Source organism: Ambystoma mexicanum, chromosome 1q (genome assembly GCF_040938575.1).
Source record: "Ambystoma mexicanum isolate Mex_15411 chromosome 1q, UKY_AmexF1_1, whole genome shotgun sequence".
Lineage (NCBI taxonomy): Eukaryota > Metazoa > Chordata > Amphibia > Caudata > Ambystomatidae > Ambystoma > Ambystoma mexicanum.
Genome location: NC_090922.1, coordinates 791739546 through 791756103, shown reverse-complemented (window position 1 = coordinate 791756103; position 16558 = coordinate 791739546). Strand labels below are relative to the sequence as shown.

Here is a 16558-nt window from a genome sequence, read left to right as displayed (position 1 = left end):
GGGGAGGAGGCCATGCAGTATATAGGAAACAGTAAAATAAAGAGAGCAAATTAAATTATAAAAATAAGTGCAGCCAGCTGTTGGCAAGTGCAAGGATAAGTGCAGACATCAGATGTTGTGCCAAAAGGGGCTGTAGGGATACAGAAACAGTCTGTACAAGGGTTCCCAGGGGGGCAGTGCAGGTGTTCAACTGGCGGGGAGGGGACCTGGTCCAGAAAACAGAGGGTAGCCAGGTAACAAGTGTAGTTTCAGATTCAGCCAGGTGATAAGCAGGGGAGAGGAGCAGAGAATGCAGAAGCAAAGAGGAAGGTCTTGAGGTGCTTCCGGAACCAGAGATGGTCCTCCAAGTTTCAGATTGGCGGGGAGGCTGTTCCAGAGGGAGACCCCAGCAGAAGGCGATCTACCACCAACTCGCTGCTTGGAGAAGCAACTAGCCCTGAGGGAGTTGGAGGCGGATAAGCAAAGAGCTCGAAGGAAGATATTTAGAAAGGGAGTTTAAGGTATAGAGGCCCAGGCCCCTGAAGGCCTTGTGGACAATGCAGTGTGTTTTGAACTTGATCCTCGCCGCCACTGGGAGCCAGTGCAGAGATTTCTATCCTGGAGAGATACGATCCCTGGGCTTGAGGCCAAGGACACGTCTTTGCAGTCCTGTTCTGGATAAGTTGCAGAAAGCGGAGAGTAGAAGCAGGCAGATTTAGGCTATTGCAGTAGTCCAGCCTAGAGAGAACCAGAGGTCTGGAGACCACAAGCTTCTGGGGGAAGGAGAGGAAAGGAATACCTCTGAGGAGGTGCAGCTGGTAGCGTGACTTCTTAGGGACGTCAGAAGAGAAGGAAAGTGTGGAGTAGATGACCCCGAATTTTTTATCCTCAGAGGTGGGAGCAAGAAGAGGGCCAAGAACCCAGCCAGAGAATGACCGGAAAGGAGGGAGCAGGTTTGCGGATGAGGAGAATCTGTGTTACTGGCATTAGAGCATACCATTGGTGGCACCACTCGATGGCGGACAGTCTGAGATGAGAAGGTGCCTAAAGGAGCCGGAAAATGTGTTGTCATCCATATAGCATAAAGTTGGGACAGAGAGCAGCAATGCAGTGGGCAGGAAGTGCCAGGTATTGGTTGGAAAGCCAGAGAGAGAGGTTAGACCCCTGGGGAAATGCCACAGGTAGAGATGGAGGAGTGGAAGGGCCCAAGTTGGCCCTCGGAGGGTCGATCAGAGGGGGAAGGTCTGCCCAGGTTATCACGGAGACGGTTGAGCAGGATGGCATGGTTGACCGTGTCAAAGGAAGAAGAGATCTAGGATGAGGACACAGGTGGTGTTGGAATCAAGGTAGGAGAGCAGATGTTCAGGAGAGCAGTTTCTGTGCTTCTGGCAGCTCTGAAGCCAGACCGATGGTCCTGGAGACAACCAACAGATTCATAGTGAAGATTAAGCTGGGAGATGGCCAGCTTTTCCAGGAGTTTGCCCAGGAAAGGAGTGATGGAGATTGGACGATAGTTAGCCGGGCAGGATGGGTCAGCAGAGGGTTTCTTAAGAGGGTGCACAAGGGAGTGCTTCAGGGGGGGAGGGGAAGACCCCAGTGGCAAAGGAGTGGTTGCAGAAATCAGCCATAGCAGGAGCCAGGGTGTCGATGTCGTCCTTGATGGCTTTGGAGGAACAGAGGTGAACCTGTTTTGACAAGCCTTTATAGATCGGACTTGTCTAGAAACCTCAGAGGAGAAAAGGGGAAAGGCTGAGAAGGAGGGAGGAGAGAGCCACAGAAGGGCCAGAGGAAGAGCAGGGAGAGGAAGAGAGGACAGGATGTCCTGAGCTTTAGAGATTAAATGAGGCCAGTGCCGTGCAGAGTGCCTGGGAAGGGACCAGAGAGGTGGAGACTGCAGCAGGATTGGCCAGCTTCTTGCAGATTTTAGAGTACGGCCAAGTTGTTAGATGGAGGCTTGGATGTGTGCTCTCTTCTTGGTGTAGACAGCTGGTATTGGCTTTGGAGTAGGCGGCAGGCCAGTTTGTCAGAGGATATACCGGAAGAACGCCGTTTCCTCTCAGCTACCCTGCACTTGGATTTAAGGGTGACTAGGTCTGAGCGTACCAAGAGTTGCTTTTGGCTTCAAGCGCGTCCTCCTAAAAGGTTCAAGAACATGGAGAGTATTGGATATAGAAAAGTGGAGCATGGAACGGGCTGTTAGGGCGTGAGTCAGCCTAGGGGTTAGGTGAGAATGTGGTGGCGAAAGCCTCAACTGACACACGCTTCATGGGTCGGGTAACCGAGAAGGTAGGTGGTAGTGCTGGAGTTGGCTTGGCCTGAGGGGTTGCGTCAAAGTCTATAGCACAACCATCTAAACAGCCTAAACCCCTCCCGGTAACGCCGAACATCAGCGAGAGTCTTTAAGATTGTTTTAGCGGACAGTAAACAAAGGGACTGGTCTAAAGATGCATCGAAAGACAAGTCTAAACGCCCAGAAGAGCGGGAGGGTTATTCTGAAAGTCCCCAGCCCCCATCTAGGACCCTCCTTGAAAAATCTCTGCGTCCTAGGCTGGAAAATCCACAGGGGGGGTGCCCTTCCCCTTCTGGATCATGTCCATGGACGGGAAAAGACTTGAAGGGTGTATAGAGAGGTTGGCTACATTTGTGGACTTCTCTGAGAGATTCACTCCTAAAAGGCTTAGTGAAGACTAACTTTATCCTGCAGTGACCAAATTTCAGACAACCTCTTGCCCTCTTCTTGAGGCGCTCTTTGACCTTACAGATCATGAAGAGCCTTTTGACCCTTATTTGCAGGAGGATGACCCCTATGTAGATCTGTGATCAGACCCAGGATTTGGGGGATGACCAGCAGGTGGATGACCCGCCTTGGCTGTCCGCTACCCATGCCCCAGACCCTGATGCCATATGTATGGACCACCCCTCATCTTCCTCTGCGTCAGGCATCACTTGTGGATGACCAGATGGCGAACACCATTCTGAAAAAGGCAGCAGAACCCTTCCAGTCAGCCACCTTGATTCAGACCTCCAAAATCCAGGCGCCTAAAACCAGAGCACTTGAAGATCCTGAAGGAAAAGGGCGCAATCAAAGTCTCTCCGTTCTACAGGTAAACAAGGGTATTTATTCAGTGTACTTCCTTGTACCCAAAAAGGATCTCGCCATCTCCTTGTGCGCCCTGTGCTAGACTTGCGCCGAGCGAACAAATTTGTCAAACCACATATGTTTTGAATGGTAACATTGCAGGAGGTAATTACTCTACTGACGCAGGGGATTACATGGCAACATTGGACATGAAAGATGCATACTTTCATATGTTGCCTGCACATACCGAAGGTTCATGATAGAGGAAAAACGTTATCAGTTCAAGGTCCTTCCCTTCAGCATTGCCTCAGCCCAAAGGGTATTTACAAAGGTACTGGCAGTTGCAGCGGCACACCGGTTAGGGAGAATCCTCAGAAATGTGCTTATTCCCTCCCCCTTAGAGATCCCCGCCCCCAGCAACTTTGCTGGATTTTGAGGACTTGTGTTTTTTTTTTTTTTTTTTTTATCCTGTTTCTTTTGGTTGTGGAGTCTCTCAAACTCCATAGGCATCTTTTACATTGTCATGAAGTACCATCAGTGCAGTGATGCAGGGAAGTCCTCCAGATTTCCCAAAGGTTTGAATACCTTCTCTGGGATAAACTGTTTCCCAGAGCAGTAAAGTGAAATTGACTTTACTTACCATTGTAACTCTCTAGGCCCAGCACACGCTATTGTACAATAGAGCTGGGGGCTACCTGGTATCCCCTATGTCTAGCTGCTCATGTAACATTTGTTGCCCTTTTCTCACTGAATGGCTGGTGGCAGTGGTTTCGTTTGAACTACCATGGTGTGCATTTACCACAGGCTGCGTTTACAGCTACTGTAAAGCAACCACAGGTGCCACCTTTGTCAAAAGGGTTCCTGGTCTTCTCTTTTCACCATTTCTTTGAGAAAAGGTCCTTGTTGAGATTTACTCGGCGTGCAAAACTAGGTTTGGTCATTTTTGTTCATTTTGCCTTTGACGGGATTCTCAAGTGAAACCTGCCTCTGGCTCCAAAGTGTCTGGGGTGCCTGAAACTCCCAGTGCTTAGTCTCCTAGGAGACCCAAATGCACTCTGTAGTGATTGGCCAGCTGACTGACCGGCAAGGACAGCCACCCTGCTGTGTGGCGGACAACTGGGCTTTAATTAATGGGAGAGAACGGAATTAAAGGCGAGTCCTTTGGAATGGAAGGCAGAGTCGAAGAAACCGAGTAAGAGCTTGAAAAGGACGCCTGCTGCAACTCCTGGACCGTTGGTTTGCCCAGTGCAGCCTGCTGCAGTGCCGAAACACCAAGTTTGCATCGACAGAGAAGCCCCTGCAAGGAAGACTTCTTCCTTTTGAGTTGGTTGGACCGATCCCACTCCAAAGTAAGCCACTTGGACACCCATCTCCGAGCTGGTTGAATTTCCATAGTTGCTGCTGGACACCGTATAGCCAGGGAGAGGAACACCAGATTGTGTGCGTTGCTTTTAAGCTGACCTAGATCCTCCGGACTCCCAGGAAGCAGGACTGACCAAGCCTGAGTCCCCTCAACACAATGCGGGACCCCAGAAGCGAGAAAAGTCTATCTCGACAGACTGGAATCGCTGTGTTGCTATTTGCAGTAGACACAAGGAGCTGAAACACTAACAGCCACTGAAAGTGAAGTTTGCCGGTTGCAAGTTTTCACCACCCCAGTGCATTGCAGCCGCCCCCGACATCCTCTTTGTCACCACGACCGGCATAGAACCATGGCCATGTGCCACCTGAATAAGCAAGAGGGCTCCAAATTTGGCAATGGGCTCTCAAACACAGCATGTTTCTATTGTCTCAAGTTCCAGGGGAACTCCGTCTTGTGGCAGACTTGCTCAGCAGAGAATTCCTGTTGCCCTTGGAGTACGAATGGCGACTACACGAAGACATCGTCCAACGTTTTCGCAGAATGGGCTTCCCAGCGATCGACTTGTTTGCAACTCTGGAGAACTCACAATGCCCAGATTACACCTCAAGGTGCCCTCAGAACTGATCCAAGGGGAACCGCAGCTGGTAGAGAAGGGATCCTGTCTATAAACCTAGTACCTCCTACGTGGATTGTCAATTTCATCACACTCTGCTACTCTTGCCAAGAGATCTGCCCTTCAAGCCTAGAGCACACTGTATGCGAGGCACGGGGGCTTCCATAGCATTCATCCTCAAGTCCATTTTGCAAAGCGGCAACCTGGAGCTCTGTACATACCCTTACAAAACACGATTGCCTAGACACTCACTCTAGGTCTGATTTAGGTGGGACAAGCAGTACTAAGACACCTTTTCACTACTGTTACTTATTGCATTCCATCTCTGGGTACTGCTCGCTATTCTATGCACAGCATGCGATTCTAAACAGATTAACAAGCATCAGAAGACATGCATTACTTACTGCAATAGCATTTCTGATTGTCGGCTTAGATTCCCATGTGCCCACCCTTCCTCCACTCTCAGATGGAAGGTACATAGACCTCTTACTACTGCGATCTTTTCTGTACTCCCTCACGATAGTCCCAAGGCTCCCTCACGGCAGAAAAAAAAATACAATCGGAGGGACCTCGACACGTGAGGGATTTTGGGTACACAACACGTCGCGTTGGGGATAGTGTTACAGGCACGCCCATGTCGACGTCCCGTTTTGAGCCTCGAAAGATGTAAAACTCTGGTTACCACTCGATGTTATATGCACAGCATTTGAATCTAAGCAGATACAATCAAATGCTATTACGGTATGTAATGTATGCCTTATATACACTTATTGTCTAATTTGAATTGGTGGTTTTGCTCTGTATGGACTCACTGTAGCCATAGGCCAATCGCACTTTTCCTGAAACTAAGCTTTGACAGCTCAACGTGCCTTGATCCTGTTTTGGTTAACACCTTGTGTGCTTTGTAGTAGATCAGAAGGAGGCAGACATATGGGTTGCATTTCTACCTGTGATTTTATTCAAATAAACAAAAGGCCCATCTGTCCCTAACAAAAGGGGATTTTCCCTACCTAACTGAAATCTGACTAGGCTGCTCCTAAGTCAGTGAGGGAGCCTAAATCAAAGTAGTTCGCCGTCTGTCCACAAACTACTCTAGATTGGTCCTACCACTGAAGGGTGTATTGACCAACAAAAGGGTTGCAGGAGAATGACTCCCTTCTCCTGAAAATGCCTTCTCAGCCTTGATAGTCTATCTTGTGAGTTCTTTGTGACGTAGCTAATCCATTTCTTGAACTTCTCAAGGGAACTCTTCAACCTTCTATCTGGTATCCCCTGTCTTGACATATTTATAGTTCCTGGCTTCCCTACTTGAGGGTCTTGGCCTCTATTCCTCTGGGTTTCTTTTGCTTCAGTAGCTTTCTCACTTGTATTGTTCATAGTCTCTCAATCCACTGGGACCAGTGTCCCAATCCCTTGTACCACTTTGTTACATTCCAAACGCTTCCACTTATGGGAACCACTTTGTAGCTTCTGTTACTCTTTGATCGTGTCGTGGTCCTCCCAACCACTGAGAGGAGCATTTCCAGTTTCTTGAGTTTCTTCAACATCTTAACTGATTTTGTGATCACTGGGACGAGTGCGAGGAGTCCCTAGTCTTTGCTATGTACTCTGCTGCTTTCACACCGATTGGGAGTCATCTCTTGGTATTTTGTACACTTTTATTTATTTGTTTTACTTTTCTTTATTGGCAAGGAACAGTAGCAAGCACGCAATACAGCAGATCAGCAAATAATGTTACAAGTTTGGGATTAGAAGGGTATGATATGACGGGTATACAGAGGGGATGGATTAGCAGCCCATTAGCCTTTTCCTAGTCCAAGGTTATTCTTCAGGCTGTGCATCCGACAGGGGAGAAGAGAGCAGTTCAATGTCATCTTTACTGTTCAAGTAGCTACAGAAATCTGTCCATACATTTTTTGGGTGGGAGTTCACGGGTAGGGAACTGATATATTCTTCCTCGCATAATTGAGTCCAGGTAAGGGCCTTCAGCCACATCTCGAAGGAGGGGGTGACTGTTGCTTCCAGCATTGAAGTATACATTTTTTGGCTACCATGGCCCCAATGTTCAAAAACCTGGACCCTTGCTTCGCCCCAGCTCCATCCCACAACCCAAACAGTATAGCGAGGGGATCAAGGCCGATCTGGATCCCCACCATCTGATAGGGCTTCAGTGACTGCTTCCCAGAACGGGGCAAGCGCACAGCAGGACCAAAACATGTGGGTGTGGGCAGCCTCTCCAGATCTGCACCTCGGGCAAGCGTGGGACTGGTTCTGTGCAAATTTCCCCACCCTGTGGGGCGTGTAGTATAGTCGGTTGAAAAGTTTGTACTGCATACATCTGAATCTGGAATTGAGACCTTACGGGTGTGTAAGCACATTTTGCTCCACATGGCGTCTGATTGTCAAACCCAGTTCATTGCTGCATGTACCCCGTGGTGTCTGGGGTGTGTCTGCTGCCTTTGCCATCAGCATTTTGTATAGCGAGGATGTTATGCCCCTCCCACCAGATGAATTGGATATGTAGCAAATCTCGGGTGATTCAGATGGCTCATCAGGGTAAGAGGGCCACATGGCGCGAACTGCCGCCCCTAGTTTAAAGTATTGTAGCTGCTCAAGCGCTGAACCTGAGTGGCCAGGTCGCCATGTCTGCAGGGTGATGAATTTTCCTTCGGGATATAGATCAGATATCGCTCGATATCCTAGGTTAAGCCAGTATCCCATAAGGAGTTTGTGTGTGGGGGCGAGACCCGGAAAGTGCCAGATAGGTAGCCACTTATAGTATGGGTGATGTTCGGGGGGGGGGGAAATTGCAACAGTCTGCATGCCATGGTCGTGGTGGCTACGGGGTCAGAAGGGCATCGGTGTGGTATGAGCGATAGAAATTAGGGACATGTTTACCTCCTCGCTTGTCAAGTTCTCGAGTTTCATTTGGGGGGGGGGGGTGGGGGTTGGGGCGGGGGTTGGGTGGTGTGGCTCCAGGTGTTTATACCAGTGTGTGGCATGTTGGGCCTGTGCGGCACTCCAATACCGGGCAAGGTCCGGGGCATTAAAGCACCCCGCTCTCATAGGGTAAAGACATATGTTGCCACTAACTGCGAACCGTGCCAGCGTGCCACAGGAATTGGGCGCCTACAGAGTGCAAGTTCGAGAAGTACTGTTCCCGGGCCATATCGGGAGATTTGCAAAAATATAGAGAAGCTTGGGGACTATTAACATTTTGATTAGTGACAATTTGCCCGATAAGGAGAGCAGGAGGTTATGCCACCTTGACAGCGTGGACTCCATGCAGTGGCAGCGTAATTGTAGGGATACCTGAACCCCAAGATATCTGATGCTTCCAGGGGACCAACAAAGGGGGGGACTCGCAGGCCGGTTGGGGGGGGGGGGGGGTTGCAGTAGTTGGTGGGAATATTTCTTCCTCAGAATAATTAATGGTAAAACCCGAGAATGTGCCAGTTATGTCGCGGATGATTGGGTCGAAGTGTACGGAAGGGTCTCTGATGTAAAGGAGTACGTTGTCTGCGTATGATATGATTTCCGGTGTCGCGCAATCGTATACCCTTGTGGGTGTGATGATCTGCCATTGTCAGCCATGGGCTCAAGGGCTAGGGCAAATAAAATGGGGGAGAATGGTCAGCCCTGGCGTGTACCCCTATGGAGCATGAAGGGCGACGACGTCAGGGAGTTAACCAAAACTCTGGCCACAGGATTTGTATATAACAGTTTAATATAGGATAGCATGCGTGGACCGATTCTAATTTTCTGCAGCACTGCCCACATATACTGCCAGGGCACCATATCAAATGCCTTTTGGGCATCCAGGGTGACCGTAACCGCATTAGCATTTGGATGGAGTCTGCACAAGACATTAAACAGCCGACAGATATTGAGCTGTTGAGCAGCCTGGGACAAAGCCGCTTTGGTCTGGGTGGACCAGGTGCGACGTTATGGGAAGGAATCTGTTAGCTATTGCTTTGGCTAATATTTTGGTATCTGTGTTTGAGTGAGAGGGGTCTGTAGAAACCACTCATCAAGGGGCTTACCCGGCTTGGGGAGAACAGTTATAAGGGCTTATCACAAGGATTGGGGCAGGGTACCTAGGCGGAGCGATTTGGTCCATACTTCGTGTAGTCTCGGGGCTAAAATGGCAACATGTTCCTGATGAAATTCTGAGGGGAGTCTGTCCGGGCCAGAGCCTTGCCCTTCGCGAGGGTGGAAATAACCTCAGTAATCTATTCAAGGGTGATCGGGGCATCCAGCTGCTCTCTGGTGGCACGAGAGATGTAGGTCATGGGGATTTCGTCAAGTAGTAGGTTTGTCGTGGAGGCTGTGCTCCGGCTGGGGGCGTACAAGGCCGCATAGAAGTCTGCAAAGCTCTCCAGGATGCGCAGGTCTGACCAGTGCTGGGCACCACTTGCATCCCTATTGTCGATACGGGTTTTACCCATTTTGTACACTCTTTACTGTTATTGAGATGAGTATGATGAATCGCTTGATATTTGTGATGATCTGTTTAGCGCCTACCTGTGGTCCCTCCCAGCTCTCCTGCCGTTAGTTATCTCTAGCTTGCCTGGTTTGCATCGCAGATTCCTCCTGTAGTGTCAGGATCTTGCCATCTCACTCTCTGTTTCGGTCTCCACAGAGTATTCTGCTGGATGTTCTTGGTATCGTTGTCCGACCACGTGGTCAACCATGCAATAATTGCCACTCGCATGTCTGCTCTGTGCTGGCTCCTGCACCGAGCTGCTCTTTGTTCGTGTCATCCTCTCGACCGAGGACCTCCGGAATCCCCTGGCTTCTCTTGCCAAGGTTCCAACAGCCTGGGCTTCACCTGTTCGGTGAACACAACCTTCTAATGCAAGTCCATTGCTTGTTATGCATCTGAGCTCTGTCCTCCCCAGTGGAGGCTTTGTCCTAATATTTTGCTGAAGTATTCTTTCTTACTCCATAGTTTCGACTCTTGACAGTACTTTCTATTTGCCATGGAGGAGCGATCAGCATTACCTGCCACTCTTCTTTTCAGTGGATCCATTAGTGTTTAATACCAGATAGTGGTTTGTTCAGGATGTGACTTCTGAAGCATTGATTGTCTGAGGGGGTTTGTGGGGAAAGTGGGACAGGGGGTTCCTTCACAGAATGGGAGTCCTTGTCCCCAAGAGGGAGTCTACTCCTGTGATGTCCTGCCGACCTCCACCCCTAGACTCTCAGGGCAGGGTTCCCCTCTGGGGAGAAGTGACACTAGCCTGTGGATAGTCGCACCTCCCTGTTTACCACACATAGGATGGCCACCCAAAATTCTCCCAGCAGGGCAGATTTATTTTGGAAAACCATTTTAACAGTTGATTTTATTTTATTGGACTATATCAAAATTACCAAGACAAAACCAAAGGAAACGCAGAATTGTAGTGTCCGAAATCTGAAGTTATTTAAGCATCCTTTACTTTGTTTTGAAGGATTTATCTGTCCTGGGTTTGTCTAGCGTTGCACTGCCTTTGTTCTGCAGCATGTGAAATGTTAGTGCCTTGCCCTTTCATTCATGTGAAATGTTAGTGCCTTGCCCTTTCATTCATGTGTACATTTTCAAACTTTTGTGCCTCTTTTTGTTCCTTCTAGATATAGAAATAAAATCATTGGCTGAGAAAAACAAGGAGCTGGAAACTGGCAATAACCGGTTCACGTCCCTGCAGGTACTTAACATTGCTTGTTTATAATTTGTACCAAAATATTTTACGTGTACATGGGCCTTATCCAAAGGTGTACATGGGCCTTATCCAAAGGTGTAGGTCTATAGACATTAATTACTAAAATAATTCTGGAACCCTTACCTCTTCCCCCAATATATTTGTTCATTGCAGTCAATGCATATCTATTTCCTGTTTGTCAATCAAGCAGTATGCTAAACCGGAATTGAACAGGAATCCTTATGTCCCTATTTGAAAGGCAAGTACAATCGCATAGAAATGTAATTGCAAGGAATGCGCAACGAAGTTGTACCGGTGATGCGAGATCTTGCAGCTTAACTGCTTCCCCCAGAATCTGAGGCCTTAAGCTATCATCTAATGGAAGTGCACTCCTGATTATTCTATTGCTGATTGAAGAGCCAGAAGTCAACCTTGATTAAAAGCGCATGAAATCTCTAGATGGGATGTAAAATGGTAGAGGCACTTTAACAAAAAAAAGATGCAAAACAATAGTGAGCAAAGTGTTGCAGAGGTCTCTTGGTAAATATATATATTTTTATTTATAAAAAAGGAATGGAGAGCATCGCAAGCCCCTCACAGCTCCCCCTTGTAATTAGCAGAGTTGCTTCAAGTGTTGCATGATAGACCAGGACACTGGTCATTGTAGCGAAGACGAGTGAAGGGAGATGCTGATTGAATGTTGCCGAAGTGTTGGGAATCGTCTTTTTGCAACCTTCCATAGTTTCCCATGGGATCCCATTCTCTTTACTCTGTTTTTATGCTTGTCTGAATTTTGAAGGGTCATGTCTCTTGCCTTTTTACTGATACATTTTGGGTAACTGCTTCCCTTTTGAAGTCTTGTACTATTACCATTGCACACAGCATCTTGCATTCTCCAGCATTGGGTCTTTCATGGATTCACATGCTGTGAATATTCCCGTCAACAGGCTGGGAATCTCTGGTTACTTTGACTTGTAATTTTCCTATGGATAAAGTGTCCCATTGTAGTTGTGGGTGCTTTTAGTCCCCCCACCCCCTCTCCCAATGGGACGTTGAGTGTATAGCTCCGCCCCAGCAGCTTACCCTCAGATATCAACCATTCCGAACTGTAGGGGAAGTTAAGTTTGTCAGAAAATTAAAATTTCTTCAAATTCCACCATCCAGAGCAACAAACCTCTACACACACGCGTTCCAGTTACAACCATGGAATCTTCAGGACCAAAGAAGTCCTTATTTAGGCAGTGTGACACTTGCGGCCTAAAAAAAATGTGCATGAGGGGGACAAACAGAATGTCTTTACTGCCTCTATCCCAACCATTTTGCAGATGGATGTGACATTTGCCAAGGTTTCTTGGAAAAAGGGACAGCAACAGTCTCCCATGTTGGCTCAATGATGGAGCCTATCCAGTGTCGAGGTTGGGTCGTCACTGAGTGGTAGAGCAACCACTCCCTCAGACAAGGTCACTGTCAAGACAGAGGTCAAGATCAGAGGAGCCGGTGGCAAAAAAACAACGGGTGAGATAAAATCATCCTTGGATCACGATGAGACCAAACATTCTTTCCCTGTCAAGAAGCCACCAGCTTGTGGTGAAGGGGTCCCATACTGGGTCTAAATACTCATCCAAGACCCTGTTGACAAAAGCCACATCAGAGAAACCGAGATAGAAGGGCTCACGCCCATCATCCAAACCCACGTCTGAACTGTCCAGGAGATGATCTTAGTTGACGCAAGAACACATGGCCAAATAGGCTATGAAGACCACTTAATCGATGAAAAAACACTACTTGTCTGTCTCGAAGATCCTCCTGAGTCATTGAGACACCTGTCGATGTCCAAATCATCGCCAAGTCCACTCCGAGGACTACACCATTGATGACAACTTCGTCAGGGTCTACGGCTCGTCTCTCGTCAACCACCTTGACAATGACAACCTCGTTGATGACAAAGATAGCTTGGAGAAAAGCCTACGCACCCGTTGACCACCCCAACGACAGATTTCGGAATTACTGATGCATGGCATTATATTGTCCCCAAAGGTATTTTGAAAACCCTAACTAGCGCCATGATGGAGCACGCCCAGGCTCCCCTAGGAATGTCTCCCATAGATTACCCAGATGTCATGCCAAGACATTTTGCAGCATATTACATCAGATTTTGAGCCTCCGCCAGAGTAATGTCCAGGTGTCATTGATGCCGATCCTGAAGCAGGAACTGCCAATCCTCCTATCCAAGGACCATCTAGAGAGGAAGAGACGCCTACTCTGCCATCCACACCTGCTGGAATGGGCGGTATGCATCCACAATACCCCCTTATAAACCTGCAATCCTTGCTTTCCCTATTAGTGCTTACAACACTAGTCTATTTTGGGACAGCTTGATGGTAGGCTTCTGCTACCTCAAGCTCAGACTATTCGGCCATATGGAGATCAAGTTACCCCACAGCATCAAAGGGATCCAACCCATTCCTGTAGAGACCGGGGGCATACTTCTTAGGATTCAAACCCTCCACATGGATTTGGTCCATGTATGCAAGAGCAAGAAGAGGGGGAATTGGTTGACACAGACCAGGAAACCGGTCCGAGGGATAAGTTCCACTGCCTCCTAGTCTCCATGCAGTCGACCATGTGGGTCACAGATGCTGACCAAGGCGTGCAGGGTAGCCCGGCTCAGCCTTCGCCTCCAGATGACATTGGGGCGTTTCAATGCATGATGTCTAAAGCATGGCAGGAGTTTGGTTTGATTCCAGGAGTGAAGAAAGACTTGTTTCCTCTTCGACCACATGTGTAAATGCAGGAAGGCAGTGTTTTCCATGATCCTTTTGGATCGCGTTTGGCAGGAGGGCTTCTGTACTTCAACCGCCAGTTTTGTAAAAAGGATACTTCAAAGGTAGGCTGGAGAAGATTAAGGCTCCAGACACAGCACCAAAATGCCTCGTCTCGCAACCTGCTCCTGAGTCCGTCCTATCAGCGGCAGCAAACCGCAAGTCTCGAACGCAGCAGGTGCACCACTCTGCAGTAGAAGGGCACCACTCCGCCAGCCAATGTAAACCCGAACATGGATGCAGGTTCTCACCATTGGGGCAGCAACTGTCTAAGCAGCAAATGCCCTTAAAATAGTTGCTTGATGTGATCGAGAGACGTGGCACCATCTGGCTCCTATATTGGAACACTTGCCAGAACAGCAGAGAAAAGGGCCCATGACGCTGGTGTGAAAGGGAGGAAGCCTCAAATCACAGCATCAATAATCTCTGGAGACCTTGCTGAAACAGGATTCAGATTGGCAAAGGGGTAGTCCTCAGATGGCAAACATGGCTACATTGCACCGATTTTCATGAGGAAGTACAGCAGTCATCGCTATGCCATGTGAAGGGGGAAATCTGTTTGGGGACAAAATTGAGGCCCTTCAAGCCATGAAGGCTGGCTCAGACACTGCTAGGTCTCTTAAAGCCCTTCAGGGCAGGCAGGCCTTTCGCTCCTTTTGAGGAGCCTCGGGTAACTCGATTCTCCGCCTCTAGAGACTAGAAATATAGTAGACCCGGATACTATTCTCAGGGGCTACAAGAGGAATTGCCAATCCTCCCAGCGCAACACTGAATACATGAAGGGCAACAAAAGCACATATCTGCCACCTCCCAAAGAGGTAGGCAAAATAAGTTGCTACAATGTCTGCCTCAGGGGAGGACATGTGGGGCGGTGGGGGGAGAATGTGGCGGTATTCCTCAACAAGTAGCAAACAATGAAGGACAGGTGGGTGCTAGATGCAATCTAGTATGGCCACTTTTGGGAGTAAAAACGTGCACAAATCCTTATAACTCCCACAAAGTTATCTCACCTGCCATAAGGTTTTACAGCAGAAGGGGCGTCAAATGCTAAGAAAACGAGCCATCGACATAGTTCAGCAAGAGGAAAGGGAGTATACTCCAGGTACTTTGTCAAAAAACCAGATGGGAAGTGGCACCCTATCCTGGGTTTACGAAGACTAAACAAGAATGTCAAAATGCAGAAATTCAAGATGGTAACGCTCCAGGAGGTCCTAAATGCCATTCAGCCCCACGAATACCTCATGGTGTTGGATCTCAAGGATGCATACTTGCACATGCTAATATATCCAGTGCACCGAAAGTACCTCAGCTTTGTGGTCGGGGAGAGCCATTATCATTTTCGGGAACTGCCATTCGGTCTGACCTCAGCACAGGACATTCATGAAGTGCCTGGCTCCGGTCCGGTAGCAGCCTTACTCAAATACGGACACCACGTCTACCTGTACTTGGATGATTGGCTGGTTCGGGGTTCAACGTATTAACGAGCCTCGTCTCTCAAATGCTGCTTCAACTATTGGGCTTTACAATAAATTATACAAAATCCTGCACTTTCCCTCAATGAATTTGGGTTTCCTGGGCGCTCAATTCCTTACGGAACAGTCTAGTCAGACCCTCATCGGACAGAATCAAGAAATTGATAATACTAGCAAACATGTTCACACCAAACAAGCTAGCCACGGTTCGCACATAACTGGCTCTCATTGGGCCCATGTCCTCCTGTATTCCTCTAATTCCCTACTGCAGGCTGCACATGCAGCCAGTGCAAACGTTTCTGGCTACCAGATGGTCCCAAATCCGGGGTTCATGGTCAGACAAAGTTAACCATCACCACTGTTATCTTCTCCCATGTACTGCACTGTCCCTTTCCCATGCACTTGCACGATCTGAATGACACCTGGCTTAGTAGGATCGTTGTCCGTCCTCCCTTTGTTACCCTCCCCTGTCGCACCTTGAAATGCTTGTGTCTAGGTGCGTTATAAATGCCATATCATATATCACCCAGGCTCTATCAAACACACAAATGGTGGACATACCCCTGCAACATTGCGAAAGGGATGCACCTCAAGGAACCAAATTACCATCTTACGATTGTGACAGATGCCGCCCAGGTGGGTTTAGGGGGGGGGGTTATTTGGACAAGCACCAAGTCAAAGGCCTCTGGACCTCTGAGGAAGTCTTCCTCCACACATGTGCTGGTATTAGGGGCCGTGCGTTGGGCTCTAAAATCCTTTCTTCCGCTAATTAAGAATTTGGTGGTTTGCGTCCTCGCAGACAACTAAACCACAATGTTTTATATATGGAAACAAGGCGCAACACGGTCAAGCACCCTGTTCCAAGAAGCACAGACCATCTGGCATTTGGTCCCCCACCACAACATTCTACTTCAGATATTCACCTGCCGGGGATACAGAACGAGCAAGCAGACGCCTTCAGCAGGGATTCCTCGCAGTCACACAAATGGCAACTGAACAACCTCCAGATAGCCAAGATGTTCTCCTTGTGGGGGTCAACCCTGACCCCCTTCCCCCCACCCTCTATAGACCTGTTCGCCGACAACAAGCAGTGCCAGCAGGATAACTCATCCTGACTCGGGGGACGCATACGCAGTCCCACAATTTCCTCTCATCAGGAACATGATACACAAAGGTTGTTGCAGAATCATCTTGGTACCTCTGTACTGGCACAGGCAGAACCAGTTCTCGGATCTCCTACAACTGGCAGTGGACGATCCAATCCATCTAGGATGTCATGTCAATCTTCTATCCCAGAACAGGATGATTTTTCATCACAATCCAGACTCTCTAGTTAACAGCGTGGCTCCTGACCACTCTGAATTTGGTAATTTCAATATCCCTCAAGACTGTTGGCGCATTCTAGCAGCGGCAATAGCTCCTTGTACCAACATTTCATATAGCCGAAAATGGAAAAGATTCTGTGAATGTTGTGCACAGCAGCCTAACCTGCAGCTGCTAGCTATAACCTCATTGGATCCTTCCGTATCTACTAAAGTTAGCTAAAGGT

General features: G+C 48.4%; 1 protein-coding gene across 4 annotated transcripts in view; it reads left to right on the top strand.

The window, feature by feature from the left end:
• Positions 1 to 16558, top strand: part of TPR (translocated promoter region, nuclear basket protein) — a 2097972-nt gene that overhangs the window by 95335 nt on the left and 1986079 nt on the right. For all 4 annotated transcript variants that reach the window (XM_069641376.1, XM_069641377.1, XM_069641375.1 and 1 more), the window contains exon 3: positions 10648 to 10721. In XM_069641376.1, coding sequence (XP_069497477.1) covers positions 10648 to 10721 — 74 coding nt within the window. The remainder of the gene's footprint in view (positions 1 to 10647; positions 10722 to 16558) is intronic.